A 26,069-nucleotide genomic window follows, 5' to 3' on the forward strand; every position below is an offset into this window, starting at 1 on the left:
AGATGACAGCTTGTGCATGAAAGCACATGGGTTTATCTTAGGCAGCAAAAAGTTGCCATTTCTGTTGCCCATCCCAAAACCTGAGTACCCTGTTTGACATTTTTTTAAATACCATTTTTGTTTAATGAAAGTACTGGCTATATGAGATCGATTCATAGTGCTAGCATTTTTATTAGCAACTGCATACTCTGTTCTGGAGCCATTTTTGCCATTCTTTGAAAAGAACATGCGGTACACATCCAAGTAGTCGGATGCAGCCCAGTGGCTCCAGGCTAAATTTCAACTATGCTTCTATCTCAGTTTTATAACCAAAGAAACTTGTTACTAAACCAATTTTACTATGTTACTTGCGTTGGTCTCTAAAAGGATAATCAGAATTCTTTTCCCCACCTTCCTCCATCTGGAGAACTATCTGTAATTTTTTTAAAAATACATTTGATACAGTTTAAAATAGTACGCTGCAGTTTCTGTATGGGAACAGTATGTCTGTGCCTTGGCTAGCTCAGATTGCTACAGACCCTCTAATGTGCATAACAATACGTACATTCTTTTCTGCTGGCATGAAGTCAAAGCAGGTGATTTAATTCCTGTTCTGTAAGAAAGGAGGTTTGCCCTTTAAAGAGATATATAATGCCCTTCCAGAAAGCACCTTGCCAGAATGAATAAACAGCCCTTTCTATGGCTACCCTGAAGATCAACATCCCTGGCATAACTGACATCCCAACACAACTAGCCAGGCTCCATCCATATCCTGGAGGCTCCTCTGTTTTCCCACTCTTGAGATACTTGGCTGACCCTGAGCTCCTCCAGTCACCTCTACTTGGTAACCTTAGCAAAAAAAAAAAAAAAAAAAAAAAAATCTGATTTAAGAAGGTTCCAAAGTCCTGTGTCAATGTGAATTTCAACCGCCAGATAAGATGACCAGGTGCTGTTGGTGCTTGGCAAGTGAGTGAGCGAGTACGCACATGTAAGGGATTCACTACATATATCAGATTAGCATGAAGACTGCTTGTGTGTACAGTTCCTGAAGCAATCAACAATGCATGCTTCCGGTTGGGGTGTTTATCATGCCACCCCTCTGCTTACCTGGTCCAGGTATTATAATTTTCCACCCAGGGCCCTCCCATGTTTTGCTGCTGCTCTTGCCATCATTGTTCTTGCTGCAGAAAATCCCATGAGGAGAAAAAGATGAGAGCTGAGCAATGCTATCTGATTATTAGCCATTCTCTGCCTAATAGAACCCAGGTGAGTAATGAGAAGCCCAGTAATGGAAAGAAGCTGAATAAAAAGAAATTTTGCAGCATGCATTCAGGGAGCTTCACCTATCCTGATTCCTGATCTAAATGACACCTCTCAAATCTGGCAGAACCTTTAAACTTTCCTTCTGCTTTGGGATCCAGAAATGTACATAGAAATTGTGTTTCCTGCTAGATCTCAAGGCCAGGTCAGGCATTTGCTGGGTTCCCAGGATTGGCAAAAGTTCCCTGATGACACAAACAGCAGCATCACCCTTCTCAATTTTGTATGGAGCACCGATGATGGTCGTAGGCAACATGAGAACAGCCTCTTCTTGGATGAAGGGACCTGCAGCGAATGCCTTGCCTAAGAGGCACCCAAATCCTGAAACAAGATGCAGCCATCTGAGGAAGAGAGGATTTTTTCTTGCCTGAACAGATGTGAATTTCCAGAATTGTCCTTCATAGGAGTCCTCACTCCCAAGAAGACAGGACTCTGGGGGGGTGCTGTCAGTTCAGCAGCTGAACTGCGTATCAGAAAGAATAGGGTATGTTACACCGTTACTGGCTAAGGCCACAGAGGTTTTTCAAAGTACACCAGTCACTACTTGATAGTGGTACTATATCACCACAACCACCACCACACCCACAGATCTACTTGGAAGGAGAGAGAATGAGAAATGTCAGCTACACTCCCCTCCTTTAATAAAGTTGTAACACAGCATAGCCTGGAATGCAAGGGAGGTAATCCTGGCCGGACAACTGGAACCATCAATCAAACCCTCCTTAACTCCGAGGCAGCAGGCTTGCCTTGTGGTTCTCAGCTGCCTGGTCACTCCTCCTCTCTTTTGTTAGTTTGAGCCAGAGGATAATGTGTCTGGACCTGGTATCTCCTGGTATCTGATCTGCAGTGTTTCACTGCCATTCTCAGAATCACCTTGTGGTCTGTTCTTAGCAGGTACGTATTTACTTGCTTGATTTAGCTAGAACTATTTTCGAGCTGGTTACCAAGTAGCTGCAAAGAAATCTGGGTGAGGAACCAATGCATATATGTCAACGGCAAAGCTACATCTGGAATCGTTGAAAGTATGCGTTTTGGCAACAGAGTAGAGCCAGGTTCCTTGACTGCATTTTTCTTCCAGATAGCATTTAACAACAAATAGTTCATCTCAAGTGTTCAGAGCTCATACTCATGTTCAGTATTCCTGACAAAAGATATGTAAGATGGGCCAGTGCAATGACCCCCATCTTGTGGATGAGCAGCAGAATGAGTGGAGACTGCCTTGCCTAAGATCAAATAGGAAATTAATGGGTGAGATGAGATTTGAACCAGGGACTTACAGCCTTTTCCAATTTGGTAGGAATCCTCTAGATGTGTTGGACTGTAACACCCATATTCCCATCCAACATGGGAATTGGCCATACTGGCTGGGAGTTGTAATCAAATTCGCCTGGAGGGAATTCATTTAGGAAAGTCTGGCTAACCCTGTTAGTCACCATTGCATTAAGCTGCCTAAATATGAGTTTATCCTATGTAAAATATGTCAGGAGCAGCTAATAGTCAGCAATAAGTGTTCTCTATGTTAAATAACGATAATAATTAGTACTATTATTTCTGTTTCTGCACCAGGGAAAACTGAATTCCATTACCTCTATACATTATACAAACAATACATTGTGCACATTTGATCCATTTATTTTTTGTAATATTTACTATTTTTTTAAACAAAAACAAAAGGTTTTAGTAGTTACAACAGGAAATGCTGTGCTGGGCACTGACGCTCCAGACCTTTTCTACATATGGCATTCATTGTGTGCTGAAGATTCCTTACCCACAATTGCTTACAGGCTCTTTAGATGAGCTTGTGACCCTCCAGTTTTGCTTCTGTTTTTTCAGAGCACTTTCCTGCCACACATACACACCCTTTAGGGGCAAGGCCATGAGGTATTATTTTAGAGCCAAGAAAATAGCAGTTTCTCCTTGTGCATATGTGCACTGGATCTCAGCTACATTAGAGCTTATACAGTGAAAAAGCCTTAAAAGGAAGTGCTCTGAGTGCAGGGCTTCAGTACAACTGCAGATATATACAACAGTTAACAGCCTTATGCAGAAAAGTGGTTTACCTGTAGTTATCTTGTATTATAAGAGCTTTTCTACATGAAGCTGTTAATTGATATCTACTTTCCTTTTCTGCTGCATAACCTCTAGATGGAACTGGGCTGTAAGAAAATAGAACTAGCACAAGAGTAGAAACAGAACTGAAAAATAATAAAACATTTCCTCTGTTCAAAGAAAAGAAAAGAAGGAAAAGTGCTCTGAAAAATCAGAAGCAAACATGGCCACAGACGTAAGGGCTAGAAACTTGCGTTATTAAAATTAATTCAGATTCTGAGGAAGCTGAATTCTAAAACCAGCACAACATTCTGTATTTTTATTTTATTTATTTATTTATTAAAACATTTTTCTGCCGCCCCATTTGCCAAAGCCTCGGGGCGGCTTACAACAATAAATTAAAACCACATAAATTAAAATATACACATTAGAATAATAATTTAATATATATATGTATGTATATATACACACACAACATAAAATAAGCCACCCTGGCCAGATAAAATTTAATAATATTAACATTTAAAATGCTGCTTAAATAAAAAGGTCTTCGCCTGGCGCCAAAAAACAAATAATGACGGCGCCAGGCGGACCTCTCTGGGGAGCGCATTCCATAAGTTTCTAGGCTCTTGTGGAATTACAGCTGAAAAATCTTTTTCCTAAGCTGAACTTACTACTACAGTCCTGGAGGAAAAACAAACTAGACTTTGCTGTGTGGAATTTTAAAGGAGACATAATAATAATAATAATAATAATAATAATAATAATAATAATAATCACCACCACCACCACCACCACCACCACCCTAATGTTAGTTGAGGATTTTCACTGAGCTCCCATAATGGCTGCACCTGTGCCTTTGCATCTCATGGCAACCACTTCTGGGAGAGGAATGTGACACCCCTGACCACCAGCAATATGCACAGACCAAAATGATTAGAATGGAACATTAAGCTGAGGTGAATTGTTTTTGAAATGGCAGCCTGCTCTTTCGCCTTTCATGGCATCCTGTGCCCAGCCAACCTACCCTTAACAGTACCATAAGGGCCACAGCACCCTGTGCCTAGCTCACCATGTGAGCCTTGAGCATCTTCTGGAGCTGTCCATGCCATCCGCAGCAAAATCTTTGCTCGGTTGTTTCAGACCCTTCGTTTGCAAGACCGCTTTGTTTCGGTACATTACAATAAATAGTCCTTCTGGAAAATTCTGGTGTGTGCTGCTGTTTCTCATATACAAAAGCGTGGTGATGAGAGAGCGACGGTCTGATGCTGGGAAACAAATTTGAGACAACACCCCCATTTCTTTTCTTCTCCATATTGATGCTTAGGGTAAAGAAAAGAAAAATGGTCACAGGGGGCCACTCTGAAGCACTTGATGGAAGTCAACAAATGTCTTGAGGCTCAAATGCAGAAAGACTAGCTTATCATCTGACAACTAATAAAATAGAAGCTGCAGGACAGAATCATGTGACCTTCTGTGCTTGCCTCTTACCAGGGCAGGGCACAACGGGGTGAGCACGCTTTCCATTGAGGCCTGCCCGGCACTAACTCTGATATATTTTCCGAACCAGCGTAAAACTGTTCTCTATTAAAGGGCATTTAATTATTTGTGTATTATACTGGGTCATGGTCAACTGCCTAACAGGTCTTGTGACAGTCTGAGTAAGCTGGCTTTTTTGTAGCTTGGTTCAAATTTGATTTTTAATGTTGCATTTTTATTTTTTTACTGTAGTGTATTTTCATTGCATTCTTATTCTGTTTTATCTGTTGTTGCCAAGAGAGCTTCAGCTACTGGATGGTACAGAATATAATGCATAATCATAATAAACATAGGATAGAGCAGTTCCCATGATTTCCTGCTGTGCAGAATTCCCACTTCCAGTTATATAGTCCCCGTGAAACAGAAAGCCAAATCAGAGCTAGATTGCTTTGCTTCTGAACAGAAGAAAAGGAGTATTAATATTGATGCATAAGAATTGCTGTGCTGGATCAGACTAAACATCTCTTTAGCCCAGCATTCAGCTCCCATGCTAGCCAATCAGCACCCATAAATCAGATAAGAGTGCAATGCACCCTCCTGCCCATTTCCCTGTCAACAGAGGCACGGTGCCTCTGCATGTAGAGGTCATAAACAGCCATCATCACGGCTAAGAGCCTCATCCTGTATCAATTTGTCTCATTCTTGCTTTGTGCTAACCAAGCTGATGACATTACTGCATCTTGTGGTAGGGAAGTCCATCAGTATTCATTAGTATGCTTCCAATGTTTTAAAGCATTTCAAACATTTTAAGTGATGATTTCTTGTAATTGCGATTACATATTTTGATCTCTTTTTGTAAGTTACTTAGAGAGATCATTTGGCCTAGTAAGTTGAAAATAAGTAAATAATTCATAGTAAAGGCACACTATGAAGTCTTTCTAATATTATAATAACTATTATTATAACTAATAACTAAAAGTTATTATTATTATTATTGTTATTATTATTATTAGAACATTTCTATGCTGCCCCTTGCTGAAGCCTCTGGGCGGCTTACAACACAATAAAATACAATAAAATACAAAAATAACAATATAAAATTAAAATTAACAATATAAAATTAAAATTAACAATATAAAATAAATAAAAAATATAAAATATAAAAGAAGTTCTGATATTCTGAGGCAGTCCTAGTAGTAAGAGACAGAAACACTTTCCTCTAAACACTTTCTCCATACCACGCACACTTTTATATACCTCCATTGGATCTCTTTTTACTTGCCTTTTTCTATACTAAAGTCCCCTGATGTTGTAGCCTTTCCTCATAATGGAGCAGTTCCAGCCCCTTGATCATCTTAGGGAGCAATTCTATGTTTGCAATCCCCATCCTATGCAGAGGAGGAGGAGCAGTGGGGGCAATTTGCAGCTGTTCTAAGTCCCTGTCCTTTATTTATTTAGTAAAATTCACAATAATATTAAAAAAATTTGGACACCTTTTTTGCCTGTTTAGCTGGAGCATTTCAAAGAGGGAGGGGCAGACTTGGAGATGTCTTGGTCTCTCCAGCCTCCTCCCCCTCCCTACCCACCAAAATACCCCCTTTTACCCGTCTCCAAGCTTGCTTTCCAGTCTCAAAGAACAACACACATGATTCCTTCCACACTGGTAAGGAGGGGCAGGGGGACCAGATTGCCAATTCCCAGGAATCCAAAATGTTCTACAGCCCAGCAGATGCTATCGAGGGGTCATAAGATGTTCCTTCTGTTGCCATTTTCGGCAATATTTTCAGGTCTACAGTATCCTTTTTGATGTGGAATGACCAGAACTGTACACAATATCCCAAGGCTGCTTGCATCACGGGTTTGTATAAGGCCATTATGATCCTGGCAGTTTTAGTTTTCATTCCTTTTCTAATTATCCCCAACACAGAATTTTCCTTTTCTCAGTAACCACACAGTGGATTGACATGTTCATTGAGTAGCCACACATCCTCAGGATCTCTTTCTTGATCAAACACTACCAGTTCAGATATGATCAGTGGTTAGAATGTTTTTGCCCTAGCTTGCATCAGTTCACACTTGCTTCTGCAGAATTGCGATAGCCATTTTAATGCCAATTCCTCGCTTTGGAGGGATACCTTTTTGGTTTAGCCACTCTCTCTTTCCATCTTTACCCCCTAAATCTTCCAAGCTGAAGTGTTCCAACACCATAACAGCGTAAAGGGCTCAGGGAAAAGGATCTATACTGAACCATTTTCTCAAGTCTGGCTCACTTCTGCAATGTTTCTAATATCTGCACACAGAAGGAGACATAATGAAATGCAGCCTTTGCCACACACACACACAAACCAAGATCCAAAGAACCATGATGCCACTAGTTCATGTAAGATAATCTTTATGTATCCTGGCTAGGATATCTCCAAATCATTTCCACTGACCTCAGCCCTCCTCTCCTCAGTATTGTCCCTGAATCTACAACAGAACTCAAAGCATCAGGTTCATTGGGTTAGTCAGAGTTCAAGGATCCTAAAATGTTCCCACTGTTTCTCCTCTCTATTTTCTGATAAGGGAGCAATTCCCACATTTTGGCAAGAATCAGAAGGAAAAAAAACCCAGTGTAAGTTCGCACAGTAGGCATTAGAGAAAGTCCCAGATAATTATACCATGGTAGGCCCCCAACTTAGATTGGACCCTGCTCTATAGGTTACTTAGAATAACAGTTAATCCGGCCTGGCTGCAGCGTTAACAGAAGAATCCCTCCCCCATTTGCCTTCTGTTTGCTTGTATGACTGCTGCCGAGGGCCAAAGGATTTGCTGAGCGAGCTGGCTGGCCTGGTGCCATGAAGGCACGTCCAAGGCCTGACTGTTCAGAGAGGATGCTTAGCCGTAGCAAAGCCCTTTGAGATCTCTCTGTCTTGAATTAAGGGAGGAACTAGCATGACTGAAGGTGACTGTGCTCCCATTTTTAGATGCATTCCCAGTCCATACCCAGTGATTCCTCCTGGGCTGACATCACTGTATCTACTGTGCTATTTAAGCGGCAACAGGGCAGAGCCAGCCTGAGCTGGGAGTCCTGCCTGCACGCGCTGAATGCCCCTTTGCTTCATTTCCAGTAGGAGACACAGAGCAACATGCCTCCCAAGAAGGATGCCCCAGTGAAGCGGCCAGTAGCCCCACCTGCCAAGCCCGCAGCTAAACCAGCTGCAGCAAAGCCAGGGGCCCCAGCAGCAAAAGCCGCAGCACCGGCACCAGCACCAGCGCCGCCGCCACCAGCACCAGAGAAACCCAAGGAGCCCCCTATTGACCTCTCCAAAGTGGTGGTGAGTGAGGCTGGGGGAAAGGGAGAGGGCTCCAGGAATCCCTTTTGCTCTTTGGGAAGGAAGTGGGGGTCTGTACCACCATAGTAGCCAGTAGCCCGATTCTTTTCTTTGGAGCTAATTGTGTTCCCTATGATGAAACCTTCCTCTTTTTCTCGTTAAAATTCCTTAGAAGGCTTTGTTTAAAAAAAAAAAAACTCAAGGCAACTTACAGTAGAATTTAAAATGCAACATTTAAAGCCACTTTCTTGAATTTATTTATTATTTGGGGAATTGTTTTCTCTATAAGACAGCCAGTGTGATGTGGTGGTGAGAGTGGTGGTTTGGGGCTCTGAAGATTCAAGTTCCAGTTTCCACTCAGTCATGAAGCTCGCTGGGTGACTTTGGGCCAGAAACAGACTGTCAGCCTAACCTACCTCACAGGGTTGTTGTTGTGAGGGTAAAAAAAAAGGAGACTCTTGTAAGCTGCCTTGCATTCCTCAAAAAAGGAAAAATGGGCTACAACTTGAATAATAATAATTAATGAATACAAGTGGGTGTGTGGGTGATATAGATGCAATTGGGGGTACTCTAGTATGAATTTGTCATGTTAATGGGAGGAGGTGCCTGTGTATATATCAAAGAAGGTAGATATCATGAATGTAGAAACCTGACCTACCTTCTTCCCCCATGACCCAAGTCTGATTTGGCTGATCCAATTGCAACGGTACTTATCAATAACTGATCATGGGCAGTTACAGGTTTCTTTGAGGACCAGTGTAGTGTAGTGGTTAGACTGTTAGACTGGGGATCCAGGTTCTACTCCCCACTCAGAAGTCAGAAATCAGTCAAGTGTCAGTTAGATGCAAACTGAGCAGTGCTTTTGGAACGTGCCAATCTAATCAATTGGTGATGGCTGTTGCATTACAGAATCTCTGAATTCAATTTTGCATTTCATGAGAACTTGCTTTCATTAAATTTGCAAATTTGACTCTGCTTGAAATCAAAACACATACACAAAAATCTAATTTACTCCAAGTAGTCAGAAGTGGATGTGAGCTCTTGAACGTCAAGGAAGGTCTTCTCCAAGCTTTCCTACAATTTCCACCCATTGGTATTAGTCCTGCCTTCCAGAGCACCAAAGAACCTGTGTGCTCTATCTTCAGCATTTCAGCCTTTCAGATAACTGTGACTTCCATCACATCTCCCCACGAACTTCTGCAGATGGAACATAAGGAGCTCTTTCATCCATTCCTCATAAGAATTGTCTAGACCTCTCACAATCTTGGTTGCCCTTCTCTGGACTTGCTTCAGCATCTCGATTGCTTTCTGAAAATGGGGCTCCCAGAACTGGACAGAGTACTTCAAACACAGCCCAATGAAGGTAGAATACAGTAGAATCTCTGCTTTATTTCACATCCAGACCCAACTTCCTGGCTTCTGCACTACACTAGACCTCAGTGCTTTTCAGTTAACTAAGAGCCAAGACCTTTGCCTCTTCATACTGCTGCTTCTAGGAAGTTGTGATAATTCTAGGAGTAGTCAGGAAAAAAACAAGTTTCCCCGTAATTACCAGGCCTTTCATATTAGACAATAGTGACTGGGAAGAACAAGTTAAGGATAGCAGGTTAGAGGGGCAAGATAAATTTAGCCTGGAGAGAGCTCCTGTTATTTTAACGACAGGTCTGAACAGCAGGGTGCGAAAGTCTGGTATTTGGCCCGCATTCTCAGAAAGCTAGGACAGGGACAGGTGGTCACAAGCAGAGGTGGGGGGGGGATTAGCCTATCCCCCCTTTTACAGGGAACAGTTATTTCCATCCTACTTCTATGGCACTAGTTTGCTGGGATGCCACCTTCTGAAACTAGGAGATCAAGTTGCGGGAGGATTGGGGCATTCAGTCAACAGCCATGCCCTCCTAATGTTAAAGGATTCCTGAAACAGTGAGGTAGGGCTCCAATAAGGAGAATGATCATAGAGAGGAAAAAGCTCACCCGTATATAAACCTGATCTAGATTTCAATCCGAGAACCCTCTTGCTGAACTGGCATTACTGGCCCACTAAGTATCTTCTGAGCATGTCTTGGTCTCTGGTCACAGAAGGAGCTTGCCACCCTGCATCCAGCCTGATTCAACCCCATCCTTAGGGTGAGGTCAAGAATTAAAAAGTCAAAGCCACTCCGTGGCAACTGCCGCTCTTAAAAAAAGAGAGAGAGAGAGATGTTGTAATGCCATTGGCCCCCAAAGCCTATAGAATTCATATGTATAGCCCCCAGGCCACAAAATTAACCAAAGATACAGGTAAAATTTGGAAATATCCAGTCATAAAAGAATCGTGGTAGAAATACAAAATACATATCAGCAGTGGCACAACCAATACCAATGATACCACTAAAAGCCCAGAATATATCTTGGTAATTTGATCATGATGTTGATAAATGGTTCATGTCCTGGTGTGCATGTGTCCAAAATATACAACAGGGGAAAGTTTTCTTTTAAAGGATTTATTCTCGAGAATGACCGGTTACCAACGAATCGTCCCAGATGGGGCATCTGAGCAGTCCTCAGTTGGCACTGTCATACATTGAGCATTCAAGAGTTACACATAATACAGTTAACATTTTCCAATAGGTTACAGAAGTAAAAAGTTGCAATGGTGTGATCTTTCCCACTTGCATACCAAACATGCTCTGAAGGAGGGGAGAGGATGGGGTGCTATTACATAGGAGGAGGATGGGGTGAATCGCCTTTTGTTTGAGCTGCCGTTATCTATCCAGTGCCAACTAGCTTTCTCTGGACCGGTGCCTGCTCAGTGTCAGCTACATTTCAAGGATGCACACATGCTGATTTCTAGAAAAGAGGATTTTTCTCAGGCCTGGTTAAGTGTCAATGATTGAATGATTTTACCAATGAAAGTTCTACCTATTGATTTGTGCATTCATGACAACAATACCATAGTTTGAGAAAATACGTTTCTTTGGCTCAGTGTACTGATAGGAGGCTTCCTAGAACAGTATCCATTCTAGGAAATGGACAGTCCGTGTCACTTTGTTCCTATTACTTGTCCCCAGCTGTTGCCACAAGAAGTAGGGAAGGACTTAGGCTCTGGGGACATGTCCTTTGCCACCCTTGCATTGCACTTCAAATATAACATTGGAAAGAAATATTCTCTGTCTCCAAGACCTCCCTCACAAGGGTGCGGGAAATAAAGGAATGGCATCAATAGATGTTACCTTTCGGAAGCCTCACAGGGCAGGCTGTTGTACCATCGTCATTATCATAAGTTTTTGGGTTCATATAATTTAGTGGGTAAGTGAAGTCCTGACATATTTGACCTGTGGAAGCCAGTTAATGTCCTCAGAACCCCAAGAACAGCTTGTTCCTAAGTCTGATGAACTGAATAGGTATATTTGAAACATGCATTGACAAAAATGTACAATATGACTTTCAGTCCCAAATTGTCCATCCTTCACGCAATTCGTTTTCTGTAAAAATTGAATGCCAAATGTCAAAACTGACAGGCAATAACCTCTCTATTCAAACTTTATTTTTGCTTTTTGAGTTTTATGATGTCCTAAAGCATTTACTTTTAATAATGCTAAATATTCTTCAACAGTTTGGTCCTGAGCATTTGATGTAAGTTTGTATCTCACTTCAAAAACTGTCACCCTGTCCTGTGGCTGACACAACGGCAAATCACTTTCTTTTCTCTTTCCAGATTGAGTTCTCTAAGGAGCAGCTGGAGGGTAAGTTGATTATTTGGAATTGGCCAACAGCACATGGATCTGTCTTTCCTGGAAAGAAAGTGGGGTAGGCAGAAGAGTGAGCATATGAATGGCTGAGCTACCTGAGGCAAACTTTCATCTGAGTTGTTGCTTCAATCAATTCTAACAAAACAACCACTGCTCATCTCCATGTTTTCATTTGTTACTTCCCAACGCTTATTGGTTTCTAAGGCCAGAAATAGATTTTATGGAAGCTGCTGTCATAAAGAGTAACCCCCCGTCTCCTCCTCTTCACCCACTGCCATAACATTGAGTACTACAAAAAGTATGATCTGATGTCAGTGAGCTTCAAGTTTCCTCACCCGTGCTTCATTTGATCAGCTGCCACCCCTGAGAGCAAGGAAACTCCGAGTGGGATAACATCACATCCCAAATTTTGCAGTATTACATTAGGGACAGGAAAGACAGGGAAGAGCTCCTTTCAGTCCAACGACATAAGCCATGGGAATGAAGTCCCAGGAGGCAAAACACCAGGAGCACGTATCCTTGTCATCTTCGAGAACAACTGCACCGTTCCTTTCTGCCCTGGCCTTCCCCTAGAACTCCTCTGGCTTCTAGCTTCAGACACAGCAAACAGTACTGGCACTTGTCCTCTCTGCCTCACCAGCCCTCCCAGTGCACCCATCGCTTCCCTGCAGCTAAGGGCTGATCTCACGTATTCATGCAAGCATTCTGATGTCTAGTCCTCCACTAAACTGCAAGCTCTTTTCTTCTTCTGGGTGCCATTTTCGAGGCCTTTCAGCCAGAAGGAAGAAAACATGACCAGGATGAGAAAGGTTTATCTGATGAAACATGATGCATAGGGAAGTGGGACCTTGATACCCATAATGGTTATGTTAAAGGAGCAATTTCAGCAGCTTGTCATGCAGAGATGAGTGCCCTCTTCCACTCAACTGTTAAAAGCTTAAGTGCCCTCCTGTCATCCTTTGCAACTGGTTCCCCTTGGGGCCTAGGTTCAATCTTTCCAAAATGATTAAGAGGAACATGGCCAGACACAATAATAAATAAATACAAAAGAAGAGCCATGTTGGGTCAGGCCAAGGGTCGATCTAGTCTCACAATCTCTTCATGCCATGGCTAGTCAGCTGCCTGTGAGAAACACCCATGTAGGAAAACTCACCAAACAAGGTTTGGGGGTATGGCTGGCTATCAAAACTGCATGTTCTTCAACAAGATCTATTCATGAATGTGGAATGGGTGTGAAATGCATGACTGAAGGTAACAATTAAAATTATTTGTGAGTTTGGAAGTCTAGGTTTTCCCAGGCCATTTCCCACAACATATTTTATACTCAGGTACAGAAAATAGATACCAGAGTACAAAATATATTGGCATTGACACACCAAGCATGAAGTGTGTGTTCATGTATGAACTGAGAGACTGTTTATGAAGGATCAGCTATTGTTTACAGGTTTGCTTTTTTCATGTTATCACCTCCATTTTGAAAGAAAAAGTTGCCATTTTACAATGTATTTAACTGCACTTATTTCTATGCATGTGTATTATGTGTGAATACTTTCTATTTTGCTCCCCGTACCCAGATGCAAAATAGCAAGACAGTTAAAACAGATGCAAGACTTACTCATTAGGTGATATTTCTGAACAATGTGAATGGCAACAAAAACAACAGAGCATTGCTACTAAAGACTATCAGGTTTATCGAGGCCTCCATTTTCATGGTATACGGAAATACTGAGCCCTACATAGTTATGCTGTGGTAAATCTGTTCAAGGTACTGCAAGACTTTCCATTTCTGCTGCAAGCAGCAGATTAACAAAAGCCCTAGCTTTCTGGAATTAGTTGCTACAGGACAAGGAAGAGGGCACTTTCAAATGATGCTATGCCTTCTGTACTTGGCTTCACTTTAAATTTGGTATTATAATTTTAAACTAGTTTAGTGGTCATATCTTCCCTGAGGAAATTGTAATTTTGTGGAGTTTGTTAGAACTTTCATTAAGATGCATCCACAGCACCCATTTAAATAGAGTTGAAACTGGATTTACTGTAATGGCTTTCTCAGTAGCTGCTTCACAGAACTAAATGTCTAATATCTGCCAGAAAAATACTTTAAGGAGTCTGTTTATACTCAGGTTTCTTGGCTGGAAGCTATGATAGTTAATAAACTTGAAAACTGTATACAGAATTATATTACTAAAGTAGACATATTTTTACAGAGCCCATCCATGCTCACCTTACACTCTCATGCATCAGAAACTATATTGTGTAAGCTGCTTTAAACATTCTGAGAAGGAAGAGATAAATGTTTCAAAAAATTCAGGAATGATAGAAGTGAAAATTGGTAGGCTCCTGATTTAACTACATCACACTTTCAGTTGCCATTACCATGAAAATGTTCTGTAGCAAGTTGAAGGAATGATCCATTAGGCAGTTTACTAGAAAATGGGCATATCAGCTGCAGGATGCAGGGATTTTTGCCTGAATAGTAATGCCTATGCGCTCTTCAAGGTTGCTTCAGGATTAGCGGCGCTGTCTAAATATAAAAATGAATTGCTCAGCAACAAAAGCCCTGCAAAGAGCAAGGTGATGCCCCTTTGGAAGGGCTGCTGAGAGCTCTCTTCCATTAGGAACAGGAATAGCTAGGCCTTCTCTGGTCTCCAACCATTTTTTTCTTTAGAGACCTGTCCTGAATCAGAGGTTGCCCTTTGGTAGGAAACACCCTCCTTTAATATTGGCTCTGATGAGTGATAGAAACTGGACAGGTTAAGCAGACCTTCCAAATGGTGGTGTCCAGTTTCTGAGGATTATATGAATCATCTTGTTGACAGCTGGCATCATGAGCATGATATTTTATCCACCCAAACCCTGGGTCCTCTGCAGCAACACAGTCTGGAGACCTCATCACAGAAAAACCACATTAAAAGTTTGGTCTGATCTCCCTAGATTATAAGGAGGCCTTTGGGCTCTTTGATCGGGTCGGCGATGGCAAAATCCAGCTGAGCCAGTGCGGGGATGTGATGAGGGCCCTGGGCCAGAATCCCACTAATGCTGAGATCATGAAAGTCCTGGGACACCCCAAGCCTGATGGTGAGTTGCCTCTGCAGGGAAAATTACATGTAAGGAAAGTTATCATATGGCCACTTGAGGGCACTAGATTCCATGGATTACAGAATGAAATCCCTGTTCATTTAAGAAAAGATCTTGGTTGTAATTCCAGTTTGGAATGTAGAGCTGGAAAATGAAAGCTATGTAGGCTTCTCATTGAACGGAAAAAAATGGGCAGGCCAGCTCTTGTGGCTTTAACAGCAAACTGATCTATAAAAATGATGGAGATGCTTTTAAGGCATGAAAATACTTTCATATCTGCAGTTCAAGTCACTGCAGAAGGTATAGAAGCCAGAGCCAGTAAAAGGGGTAGTGAATTTAGAATTAGGCAGTCAGATCGACCTGTGACATCACTCAGTGGATGGTGAAAGCCAGTGTGATGTAGTAGTTAAGACTGGAACTCGGGAACTCTGGGTTCTAGTCGCCACTCAGTTATGGAGTTCGCAGGGTGACTCCAGGCCAGTCTACCTCACAGGGTTCTTGTGGAGGGGATACGACTGAGAGCATGAGGAGAATTATGTAAACTGCCTTGAGTTCCTTGGAAAGAAAAAGGGCAGAATATGAATACGATAAATAAATAGGTGGAAAAACCTCCTTAAATAAAATTTAGTAGCTAAAGCTATGCGTATGCTGCACTATGCAAATGACTTAACTAGACCCACTGAAGAAGTTGTGAAGATTAAGTGCATTTGCACAATTTAGTGTGCTTCTAGGATTTGAGGGTTCATTTTTTTAAATTAATGATTTGGGTTTTAAAGGGCTGGGATAGTGAAACATTACAGAAATGTGTGGGAATCAAAGACAAGAAGTTGTGTGGGCCTCATAAACTGCCCCCACCCCCAAGTACTGCAAGAGCATTTTCACATGTGAAGGTAGAAATGTTTTCAAGATTTATCATTCCTGATACTCAGGCATGGATGCCACTGCTTATAAATGCAAGTGGCACCACCCGTGCAGAAGAGGAAGAGATCAGCAGGCTCAGAAGTACAAAACATCTAGTGGGAGGAAAACCTAAGGAGGGGGAGGAAATCTGAATAGCTCAGCCGGGACTAGCATGCTGAATGATCCTGGAGTGCTGGCTGACCACTGGGGTGGTAGGAAAAAGGAAAAACAGTCGCCAGAGGAATGCAATGGAGTAACCGGGGTGGGGGTGTCATGACTGGAACTCTAAACAGGAGCACTCCACACTGCACCACCCTGCTGCCAGTCCCACTCGTTCTCTTGGTTTAGTATTAAATGGGACAAGAGCAATTGTAGTGTAAGCATTCTACCCAGTGCATGCTTTACATCTGCATTATACAAATCCAGCTGAAGCAAAAACAGCTTTACACCACACATGTGAAAAATACCTGAAGTCTTGCCTAGGCTCTCCAGGTTCAAGCCTGTATTTTCCCCTGGAATCATACGCTATTTTCAGGATGCAAAATATAGGTTCTTCAGGTCACTCTCATAGTGGAATACTTCTGCATGCATGGTCAGGGGACACATCTTTCTGAGCATGTGGGATGAGAAGGACTGGGTGGAAAGCAGGCCTTGGAACCTGTTTCTTCTCTTTTGCACCTTTGACAGAGCTGAATTCCAGACGAGTGGAATTTGAAGAGTTCCTGCCCATGTTGCAGACCATTGCCAAAAACAAAGATCAAGGCACCTATGAAGACTATGTGGAAGGGCTGAGGGTCTTTGACAAAGAAGGAAACGGCACCGTCATGGGAGCAGAATTGCGCCATGTCCTTGCCACTCTTGGTAAGAAGTGTTAGAAGGCCAGAATGGCTTTTGGGACACATTTAGTGTAGAGAAAGAAAGCCACAGCCCAGATCCCAAAAGGATTCTGGATCCCAAAGAAGAAGGATCCCTTTCTCACCATAACCATCACCCCAATTACTCTCTTGGTTGACACAAGTTGGGAAGGCACTAAACTAGTCAATGGGTGGTGTTGCACTGAATCCACATTTGAAATCTGTGTTAATTCATAAATGAACTGGGTAGATTTAAGCATTGCTGAGGGCTTTCTTCTTGCAGGCAATGTTTTAAATCCTATTTCCTCTTAAGAACTTAAGTACATAAGAAGAGCTGTGCTGGGTGAGACCAAGGGTTCATCTAGTCTAGCATTCTGTTCGCAGTGGCCAACCACAGGAACCCACAAGTAGGATATGAGTGCAGCTCCCATCCATGTTCTCCAGCACGGTGCCGCTGATGCTGGAGAAAGCACAAAGCCATCTGGGCCAGTAGCCGTTGATTGCCTGCCTGTCTATGAATTTGTCCAGTCCCCTTTTAAAGCCACCCTAATTGGCGGCTATCACTACATCTTGTGGAAGTGATTTCCTTACTTTAACACAGAGCCTATGAGGCTAGCACTGGCCTCATTCTGGTGCCAACCATACATACATTACTGTATGGGGGAGCAGCCTTGCTGCAGAGAGGAATTTTGCAGTCTCGTTCGTTTCCTAGAATTATCACCATCACAGATATTCAATCCACTTTTGCTGCCACTTATCTACACTGAGGCATGATGAACCAATCTCAATGTGTGAGCATCACGAAAGAGCAGGAATTGAAAATTTGATCTCTTCCATTGAAATTCAACCCTCTCAAATATATCCATAAACCATATGGGCATAAAGGCAGCACATGCCAATGTTTTGCTTTACTGATCAACTGGAATTCATTACATATTAGTCTTTTATATATATAGTACACATGTTTTATTATATACATTATATATAGCACTAACACTATAATACTTGCTTATATTTAATAATATAGTCTATGAGCAAATATTCCAAAATTAATTTAATTTTAGATGCCATTTACATTAAACCATGTCCTGCATGAAAACAGTGTTCTTTATGAATTGAGTCAGCTCAACGTGCAATTGAATTTCTCCGTATGCAGTAGGTTTTACTTTTCTCTTTGAAAGTAGCCTGTGTGGAAAGTCTTAATGGTCACATTCACATGTCACAGCAATCTACCCTGGCGATAGACCAGTTCCAGCCACAAACCCTCAGAACAAAGTACAAAATGTGTGCCCTGGTGGGAATGAAAGGATGAGGGGGGAGGTAGAGGGGGTTCTTGCTGTCATGGGGATGTAAATCACTCCAGCCATGTTTTTGCAGCTAAAGTTATCTCATGTCTTTGGTTTTTGACAGCTCATCTTCTGACAGCTGTCAAAAAAAGCCAACAGTGGAGGAAATGTATTTGGAGCCTCTCCTGGACAGTGTCCAGGGTTGGTATCTGCTGCCTCTTGGCAGGAACTCTCCCTCAGATATTGTCCTAGCTGAGGGTTCAGATCCCCCTAGCCATGCAACTGTAAAGGCTCACACTTGTATAACTGCAACTTTTCTAGAAAAGGTAAAATGCACATAATTTTGTGCATTTTTTTTAATTTAGAGGAACCAAGGGCAACTCCTCCAATGGTCCACTGTCAGGCCAGTGAGGTTTTTTGCTGTTTTATCATGGGTCTTGCTAGCTAATTCCCCCTATCATGAGAGGTTGGTTGTTCAGGTCCAGAAGATATGACAAACAAACATAGATAGAACAACCCCTACCTATGGGTTGCTGGTTGGCTTTCTGTCCATTCACAAGTCACACTGAGGAAACTGGTCAACCCCTATTCATGACAGTTGTGATGCTCTGCGAATCTAAACAATGTTAGCTCAGTCTGATTCAAATAGATCTATTTATTACCAGATTGAGTTACTCAATCTAGGAATAAGTTGTATTATTTGACCAGCTCACTGTGGGAGGGCTGGGGGGAAATGCTGACACACAGAGTCTGTCCCCTTTTCTTTCATGGATCATCCTTTATTTTTGTATTTTTCAGGCGAGAAAATGACTGAAGAAGAAGTGGACACCCTCTTATCTGGACATGAAGATGCCAATGGCTGCATTAATTATGAAGGTGAGAGGCTGGGACTGTCTATTAGCAGGTGTGTAGTCCCTTAGGCCAGGTGTCAGAACATTTGCCTTGGACAGCGAAGTATTCAGTTCAGTTTGATTCAACAGAAACAGAAGTTCCCTGTTTACCGGAAAGCATGATGATGAAATTGTGCAAGATGGTGTTTCTTATCTGTACCAAACATTGTGCATGCTTACCATTGTGATATACCTCCTGGGGTTGCATATTGCAATTTTCATGAGCAAGTGAGTGTGCAACATTATGTGGATGAACTGTTCACTGTTGGGAATGTAGAGGTCACAGCTGGCTAGTAATGGTGAATATATACCTCCTAATGTTTCATAAAAGGTGAATGTAGCCATAAAGATATTTTAAAAATGCCCCCAAGAAAAGACATGGGGATGAGATGGGGTGCTTCCACAAGTGTCTTAACTTTATCACACAAGCTGTGGCTACAATTTCGACAGACCAGTTGCACATTAAATAAAATGATCTGTGGAGCAAAAGCTTTGCAGCAAATGTCTAACGGACATCATTCTCAAGGGTGACTGCCAACTTAAATATCATATATGAAAGAGATCACTGGCTGGGCCAAATGGAGGAGGAGGAGGAGGAGGAGGCGTCTTGTTTCCTAACAACTGTCTCCCTTCTCTCCCACAGCCTTTGTTAAACACATCATGGCAAGCTGAGAGGATGTCAGCAAGTAGGTGATGTATTTCCGAATGTAGTTTGTGTTATGGACTGATGTGTGCTGCTCTCTTTTGCTTAGCAAAGAACATTCCTTCCCTGAAGCTTCTCCAATATGAAGCCTAGTACTCTTTTGCAATGAACATTGTCTCTGTGATATCCTGAGTGATCACATCTTTGTGGCTACTGAATTCTGCCTTCAGACAGATGCTTTGGTTGAAGCAGCCCTGGAGGCATATTGTTACCAAGTGTGCAAAGTTAATTGTTGACATGTTTATTGATATTAAAAGCAATGTTAACCATATCAGTTCATGAGGAAAAAACTCCAAAATCCTCAGGTTTATTATGAGCAACAACCAAAATGATGCAGAATAGTGTGCAAGCTTTTGAGTTCACTGGAACACTTAATTAGAAGAGGTGATACCAAAATCAGGGAAGGGGGGGATATAAAAAAGTATGAAAGTAAGGCCAGATGTTATGACCATGACCCCTGCATTTTAGGCACAGGGTACTTCCAGATCAGCCTTTAATTGTGCAGTTGCCCTACTCTGTGCACAGAATTGTACAGATGTCTGAACGATGCTGACTTGTAACGCTTCCATCTTTCCCCACTGCTTCATTTGCTTTTTCTTTAGCACAGAAAATTTGTTAAAGAGGATGAAATGGAATAGCAGCACTATGTGTGTTGATTCAGATTCTGAAACAAGGGATGACTGACCCCCATTTATGAAAGGATAAAGGCCAGATATAACATGTGCATTTGCCTTGGGCAGAACACACAGGTTTGGGGGGAAAGTAGAGAGTAGAAGCAAAGAAAAATATTGCATTCTGTGTTAGCAAAGCTGGATATTAATTTTGGGTGGTGCACTAGACAAGTAAATTGAAGCCCATCATACTATACTATACTATACTATACTATACTATACTATACTATACCCTAATAGTTGGAGAGAATAGAACCCTCAAAATGCAAACATCCATTTAAGTAAGTAGAAAACCATTTTCCTTTTGTTGCAGTTTCTACCCTGTTTAGCTGCATTGGATATTTTCCAGGCCATACAACGTTACTATAGGATCAGCTCACTATCACTTTCTAGTGCTAATGTTTGCAAAAACAGTGGCATCACATAGCTGATGAGGCCAAATCAGCCAACCAAGGAGTTCCTCCACCTTTCCAGATCTCTTTTGTTGAAAAAGCCACTTCATACTCTCTATTAGCAATACTGCCAACCTTTGATACTAATGAGCGTGAGAATCACAAACATATTTTTTCCTCCCATAGAGCTACTTAAGGAGCTGCTGAACAGCCGTTCTCTTCAGACAAGACAAGACAGTCTGTCACTGCTTAGTAGAGCCAGTATCCCCTTTTTCTACCTTCACATAAACACCGTATACCATCCATCCCCCTTTCCCCAGTGCTGACTGCAAAGAAACTTCTATTTATACAGCAATTTGGAAACATCAGTGAGTGATCATCCAAGGAACCAGAAGGGTATAGCAAAAAATGTCACAGCCTCTGTGAGAAACAAAAATCCTTTGACTCCGCAAACACAATCCATTTATTTTTTCTGGAAAATAAAGTATTTGGTTTTCAGATGTTTCTGGTCTCTTGTTTTTTCTACTGGGTGAGTACTTTGGAATACAGTGGGGAAGCCAGGCTCTGGTAACCTGTGAATTTTCTCACATTCTTGATTCTGTGATTAAGAACAAAGCTGGAAGTGCACAATGCATTCTCTGAAAAAGGAAATGTTTATTATATTCTGTTTTATCTCTCTCCCATAACAGCAGAACTCAGGATTATCCCAGGAAGCTGATTAGTGAGAGGTTTAGGACAGATAAAAGGGAGTACTTCTTCATGCATAATGTATAGTAAAACTATGGAATTCATTGCCATGGAAAGTTGTGATGGCCACCAATCTGGATGGGTTCAAAAGGGGATTGGACAGATTCATGAGGAAGGAGGCTACTAGCCTTGCTGACTCTGTGCTACTTTTTTTGGCTTTAGCCTCTTGGCAGAGCAGCAGAGGCACAGGCTGGGAGAGAGTGCTGAGTGGCCAGGGGACTGGTGAAGGCAAGGTAGGAGCTGGGCAGGGGAGCAGAGGGCCAAGAGCAGCAGAGAGGAAGGGAGTCGTCCCTTGGCTGCGGCCCTTGGCTGCGGCCCGGGCTGTCTGGAGACTCCCTTCCCTGAGACACAGAGATTTGATAGTTTGTTGTTTGTTTTTGTTTGTGCTGTGCTGTGCTGTGCTTTGCTTTGTTTTTCTTCCAATTTAAGTTTATTTTATCCTTGTGTGTGTGTGTGCGAGTGGGTTTTTGTCTGGGAGAACTGGGCGAGTGAGAGGAACTGCAGGGCAAACAAGGCAGGGGACCAAGGTAAGGTCTCGGAAGGGATACCGATGGCAGACCAGGAGATGGCCTTGGCGGGAGTCACGGGTGTTGCTGTCCGCTGCGAGAGCTGCGACATGTTCGCCCTTCTCCCCCAGGAGAGGCAGGGATACTCTTGCCCTCGGTGCAAGATGGTGACCCTGCTAGAAGAGGAGGTGAGGTGCCTGAGGGCCGAGAGAGCTCTCCAGGCCCCCCCCGGAGCAGCCGCCCTCTGGACAGAGGGTTGAGGGAGAGACCTCGGGAGGAGCAGCTGCTGAAACATGGAGGTATGCCACCCACAGGAGGAGGAGGCCAGCACGGCCTCCTCCTTCTCCTGGCACCAGTCTGGAGCTGGGAAACAGGTTCTCTCCACTTGGGGAGGCTGGGGCTGATGAGGCCTCGGGGGACCAGCAGGACCCCCAGCCTGGGACGTCAGGCAACAAGGGGGCCGCTGCGGGAGAGGCAAAGGCCAGGGCACGGCTGCCCACCAGCACCGGGAAGGTATGGTGGCAGGTGATTGTTGTTGGGGACTCCCTGCTCAGGGGCACTGAGGTGGCAGTGTGCCGCCCCAACCTGGAGACAAGGGAGGTTTGTTGCCTGCTGGGCGCATGGATCCGGCATGTGAAGGACAGAGTGGAGCATCTTGTTCACTCTGGGGGTCACCAGCTGCTCCTGGTGATCCATGTGGGCACAAACGATGTGGCCAGGCAGGGTGTGGTTGGGACCACCAAGGACTTTGAGGCCTTGGGGAAGAAACTCAAGGAGCTGAAGGCCCAAGTGGCCTTCTCGTCAATCTTACTGGTCTGGGGATTTGGGCCAGGAAGGGACAGGAGGGCTTCCGAGGTGAACGACTGGCTTAGGGTGTGGTGCCAGAAGGAACGCTTCGGGTTCCTCGACCACGGCACTTGTTTTTTGCCAATGGACTTCTGGCAAGGGACGGGTTACACCTCATGAGGATGGGGAAAAGGTCCTTTGGAGATGCTCTAGCAAGCTTCGTCCGGAAGACTTTAAACTGAGCCGGGGGGCGGGGTTCAGGCCCCCCAGTAAAGTATCTGCACTGGACACGTGTGGGGGGAGGATCAGGGCTCTGGGAGCAGGGTTTTAGAGATACTGCAGGGACTGACAGGACTCCTACAGAGAGGGGCCAGGTATCAGGGAGGAGGGGAGGAAGGAGGAGGCTGGGAACTCCAAGGAAAGGAAGCGGTGGGAAGGAGTTGAGGTGCATGTGCACTAAAGCTAGGAGAATGGGTAATAAGCAGGAAAAGCTTGAAGCTCTCCTGGAAATAGGAGGGTATGATCTGGTGAGAATCACAGAAACTTGGTGGGATGAAAGGCAAGACTGGAATGTGAACATAGAGGGGTATCACCTTTTTAGAAAGGACAGGAAGGGAAAGAGGGGTGGGGGCATGGCTTTATACGTCAGGGAAGGGATAGGATGCAGTGAGATAGAATGCAGCACAGATGGGGATTTGGTAGAGACAGTCTGGGTGAAACTTAGGGGTTTTAACAGGGAAAGAGACCTGACAGTGGGGGTATGTTATCGCCCTCCAGGTCAACTTGAGACCCTGGATGATGTCCTGACAGACCAGATTCTAAGGATATCTCAGGGAGAGACACAGTAATTATGGGAGATTTCAATCTCCCGGATATTACTTGGGAGACTCACTCGGCGGTGACAGCCAGGTCACGTCGCTTCCTAGAAGCTATAGAGGGAGGGTTTTTCACACAGAGGGTCCGAGAGGCGACGAGGGGGGGGGAACATCCTTGACTTGTTCTTGACAAATAGGGAAGAGCTGATAGATGAAGTACAGATTGGGGGAGCTCTGGATGCGAGTGATCACTCCATCCTTTGCTTTGAGATCAGGGGACTGGGGACGTGCAGCAGGTCGAGCACTAGAAGATGGGACTTCAAGAGGACCAACTTTGGCCAACTGAAGGCCAGACTGGGGAAAGTCTCCTGGGATGGGTTACTGGAAGGTAAGCGAGTTGAGGAGGGGTGGATGGCACTCAAAAGGGAGGTTTTGGAGGCGCAAGCCTTGATGATACCTCTAGACAGAAAGGTGGAGAGGCAGAGGAGAGCGCTGCCATGGATGCGAAAGGAGGTGGTTAAAGGGATTAGATGAAAGAGGAACCTCCGTAGGAAATGGGTACTGGAGGAAATAGACAAAAGGGTATACCGGGAGGAGGAGGCCCGTTGCAGAAGGATTCTTCGCAAGGCTAAGGCTGATTACGAGCTGAGACTTGCCAAGAATATCAAGAGCAACAAAAAGGGCTTCTTTCAGCATGTAAATAGGAAGAGGAAGGGGAGACAAGTAGTGGGACCACTAAATAAGGAGGAAGGAGATCCAGTGACTGATATGAGGGAACTATTGACTATTCTGCCTCTGTGTTCTCCCCAAAGCAGGACGGGGGATATCCGCATAGGAGATTAGATGAGGCTGGGGACTTAGGGGCACAGATTAGAGTCACCCCCCTTGAAGTCGAGGGGCTTCTCAGGGCATTGGACATTACAAAGGCGCCAGGCCCTGACGGGTTACACTCGAGAGTACTTAGAGAGTTGGCAGGGGTTCTCTCACACCCACTGGCCTCCATTTTTGAGACCTTGCGGAGAACGGGTGAAGTTCCAGAGGACTGGAGGGTGGCATCAGTGGTCCCAATTTTCAAAAAGGGTAGTAGAAAGGACATGGGGAATTATAGACTGGTTAGCCTTATGTCCATTGTAGGAAAAACATTGGAAAGGCTCATAATAGAGAGAGTTCTAGTGATGCTAGATAGGGAAGGGAGGCTGACAGCCACACAACACGGCTTCTGCAAAAACAGGTCCTGCCAGACAAACCTTGTGGAATTCTATGACAAGGTTTCGAGATGGCTAGATGGAGGGAATGCAGTGGATGTGGTATACCTGGATTTCAGCAAGGCCTCTGACAAAGTGCCCCATGATATCCTGGTGGAGAAACTGAGGAGTTTTGGGATACACCAAAGCACTGTCCAGTGGATTAGGGCATGGTTGACTGACCGAAAGCAGAAGGTCACCATTAGCAGGGAATCATCGGGATGGCGGCCAGTGACAAGCGGGGTCCCCCAGGGCTCTGTCCTGGGGCCAATCCTGTTTAATCTTTTCATTAACAACATGGAAGAAGGGGTGAACAGTCTGCTGATCAAATTCGCAGACAACACTAAAACTGGAGCAGTGGCCACAACTGAGGAGCAGGTACTCCAGATCCAAAAGGATCCGGACAGACTATGGAAGTGGGCAGGAGACAACAGGATGGTGTTCAATGTGGATAAGTGCAGGGTCTTGCACTTGGGGCATCGGAATAGGTGTCATAAGTACAGGTTAGGTGACAAGTGGCTGGAGAGCAGCACTTGTGAAAGGGACCTCGGGGTACTGGCTGACTGCAGGCTAAACATGAGTCAGCAGTGTGATGCGGTGGTCAAGAGGGCAAACGCCACCCTTGGTTGCATAGCCAGAAGTGTGGCTTCTAGATCAAGGGAGGTATTACTACCACTCTACACGACTCTGGTGCGCCCGCAACTGGAGTATTGTGCTCAGTTTTGGGCCCCTCATTACAGAAAGGATATAGCCAGGTTGGAGTCAGTGCATCGTAGGGCCACAAGGCTGGTGGCCGGTTTGCAGAGGATGCCGTATGAGGTGAAACTGAGGGAACTGGGTCTCTTCAGCCTGGAGAAGAGGAGACTCAGAGGGGATCTGTTGGCAACATACAGGTATGTGAGGGGATGTCACATGGGGATGGGTAGAGACCTGTTCTCCCCTGCTGAGGAAGGCAGGACGCGCTCCAGCAGAGCAAAGCTCAGGGAGCTAAGGTTCCCTTTGGATGCCAGGAAGCACTTCCTGACAGTCAGGACCCCAAGGGTGTGGAATGGGCTTCCACGAGAGGTCATTGAGGTCTCATTGGTGCAGGTGTTCAAGGACAGGCTGGATGTCCACATGGTGGACATGTCGTAAGCGGAGCCAGCTGGTGCCAGAGGTCAGACTAGATGGCCCGGGAGACCCCTTCTGACTTGTTCTGTTTCTGTGTTTCCACTTCCTTTACCAGAGGTGGCATGCCTGCATACACCAGTTGCTGAGGAGCTTGTGCAGGTGGAAGTCTTGTATCCATCCTGTTTGAGGGATTTTGTGGGCAGCTGGTCCACCACTGT

The 26,069-nt window shown here is 44.1% G+C and overlaps 1 protein-coding gene across 1 annotated transcript; it reads left to right on the top strand.

Moving 5' to 3' along the window:
* Positions 1-7,726: 7,726 nt before the first annotated feature.
* LOC123019230 (myosin light polypeptide 6-like) lies at positions 7,727-21,088 on the top strand. The gene is made up of 7 exons (XM_044421941.1): positions 7,727-8,144; positions 11,836-11,863; positions 14,804-14,947; positions 16,535-16,708; positions 18,786-18,863; positions 19,521-19,563; positions 20,830-21,088. Exons 1-6 carry the CDS (start codon positions 7,956-7,958, stop codon positions 19,547-19,549), a joined length of 642 nt encoding a protein of 213 aa, XP_044277876.1. The 5' UTR covers positions 7,727-7,955; the 3' UTR covers positions 19,550-19,563; positions 20,830-21,088.
* The last annotated feature ends 4,981 nt before the right edge of the window (positions 21,089-26,069 follow it).

Source organism: Varanus komodoensis, unplaced genomic scaffold, assembly GCF_004798865.1.
Source record: "Varanus komodoensis strain SLA01 unplaced genomic scaffold, ASM479886v1 scaffold12, whole genome shotgun sequence".
In the NCBI taxonomy this organism is placed as follows: domain Eukaryota; kingdom Metazoa; phylum Chordata; class Lepidosauria; order Squamata; family Varanidae; genus Varanus; species Varanus komodoensis.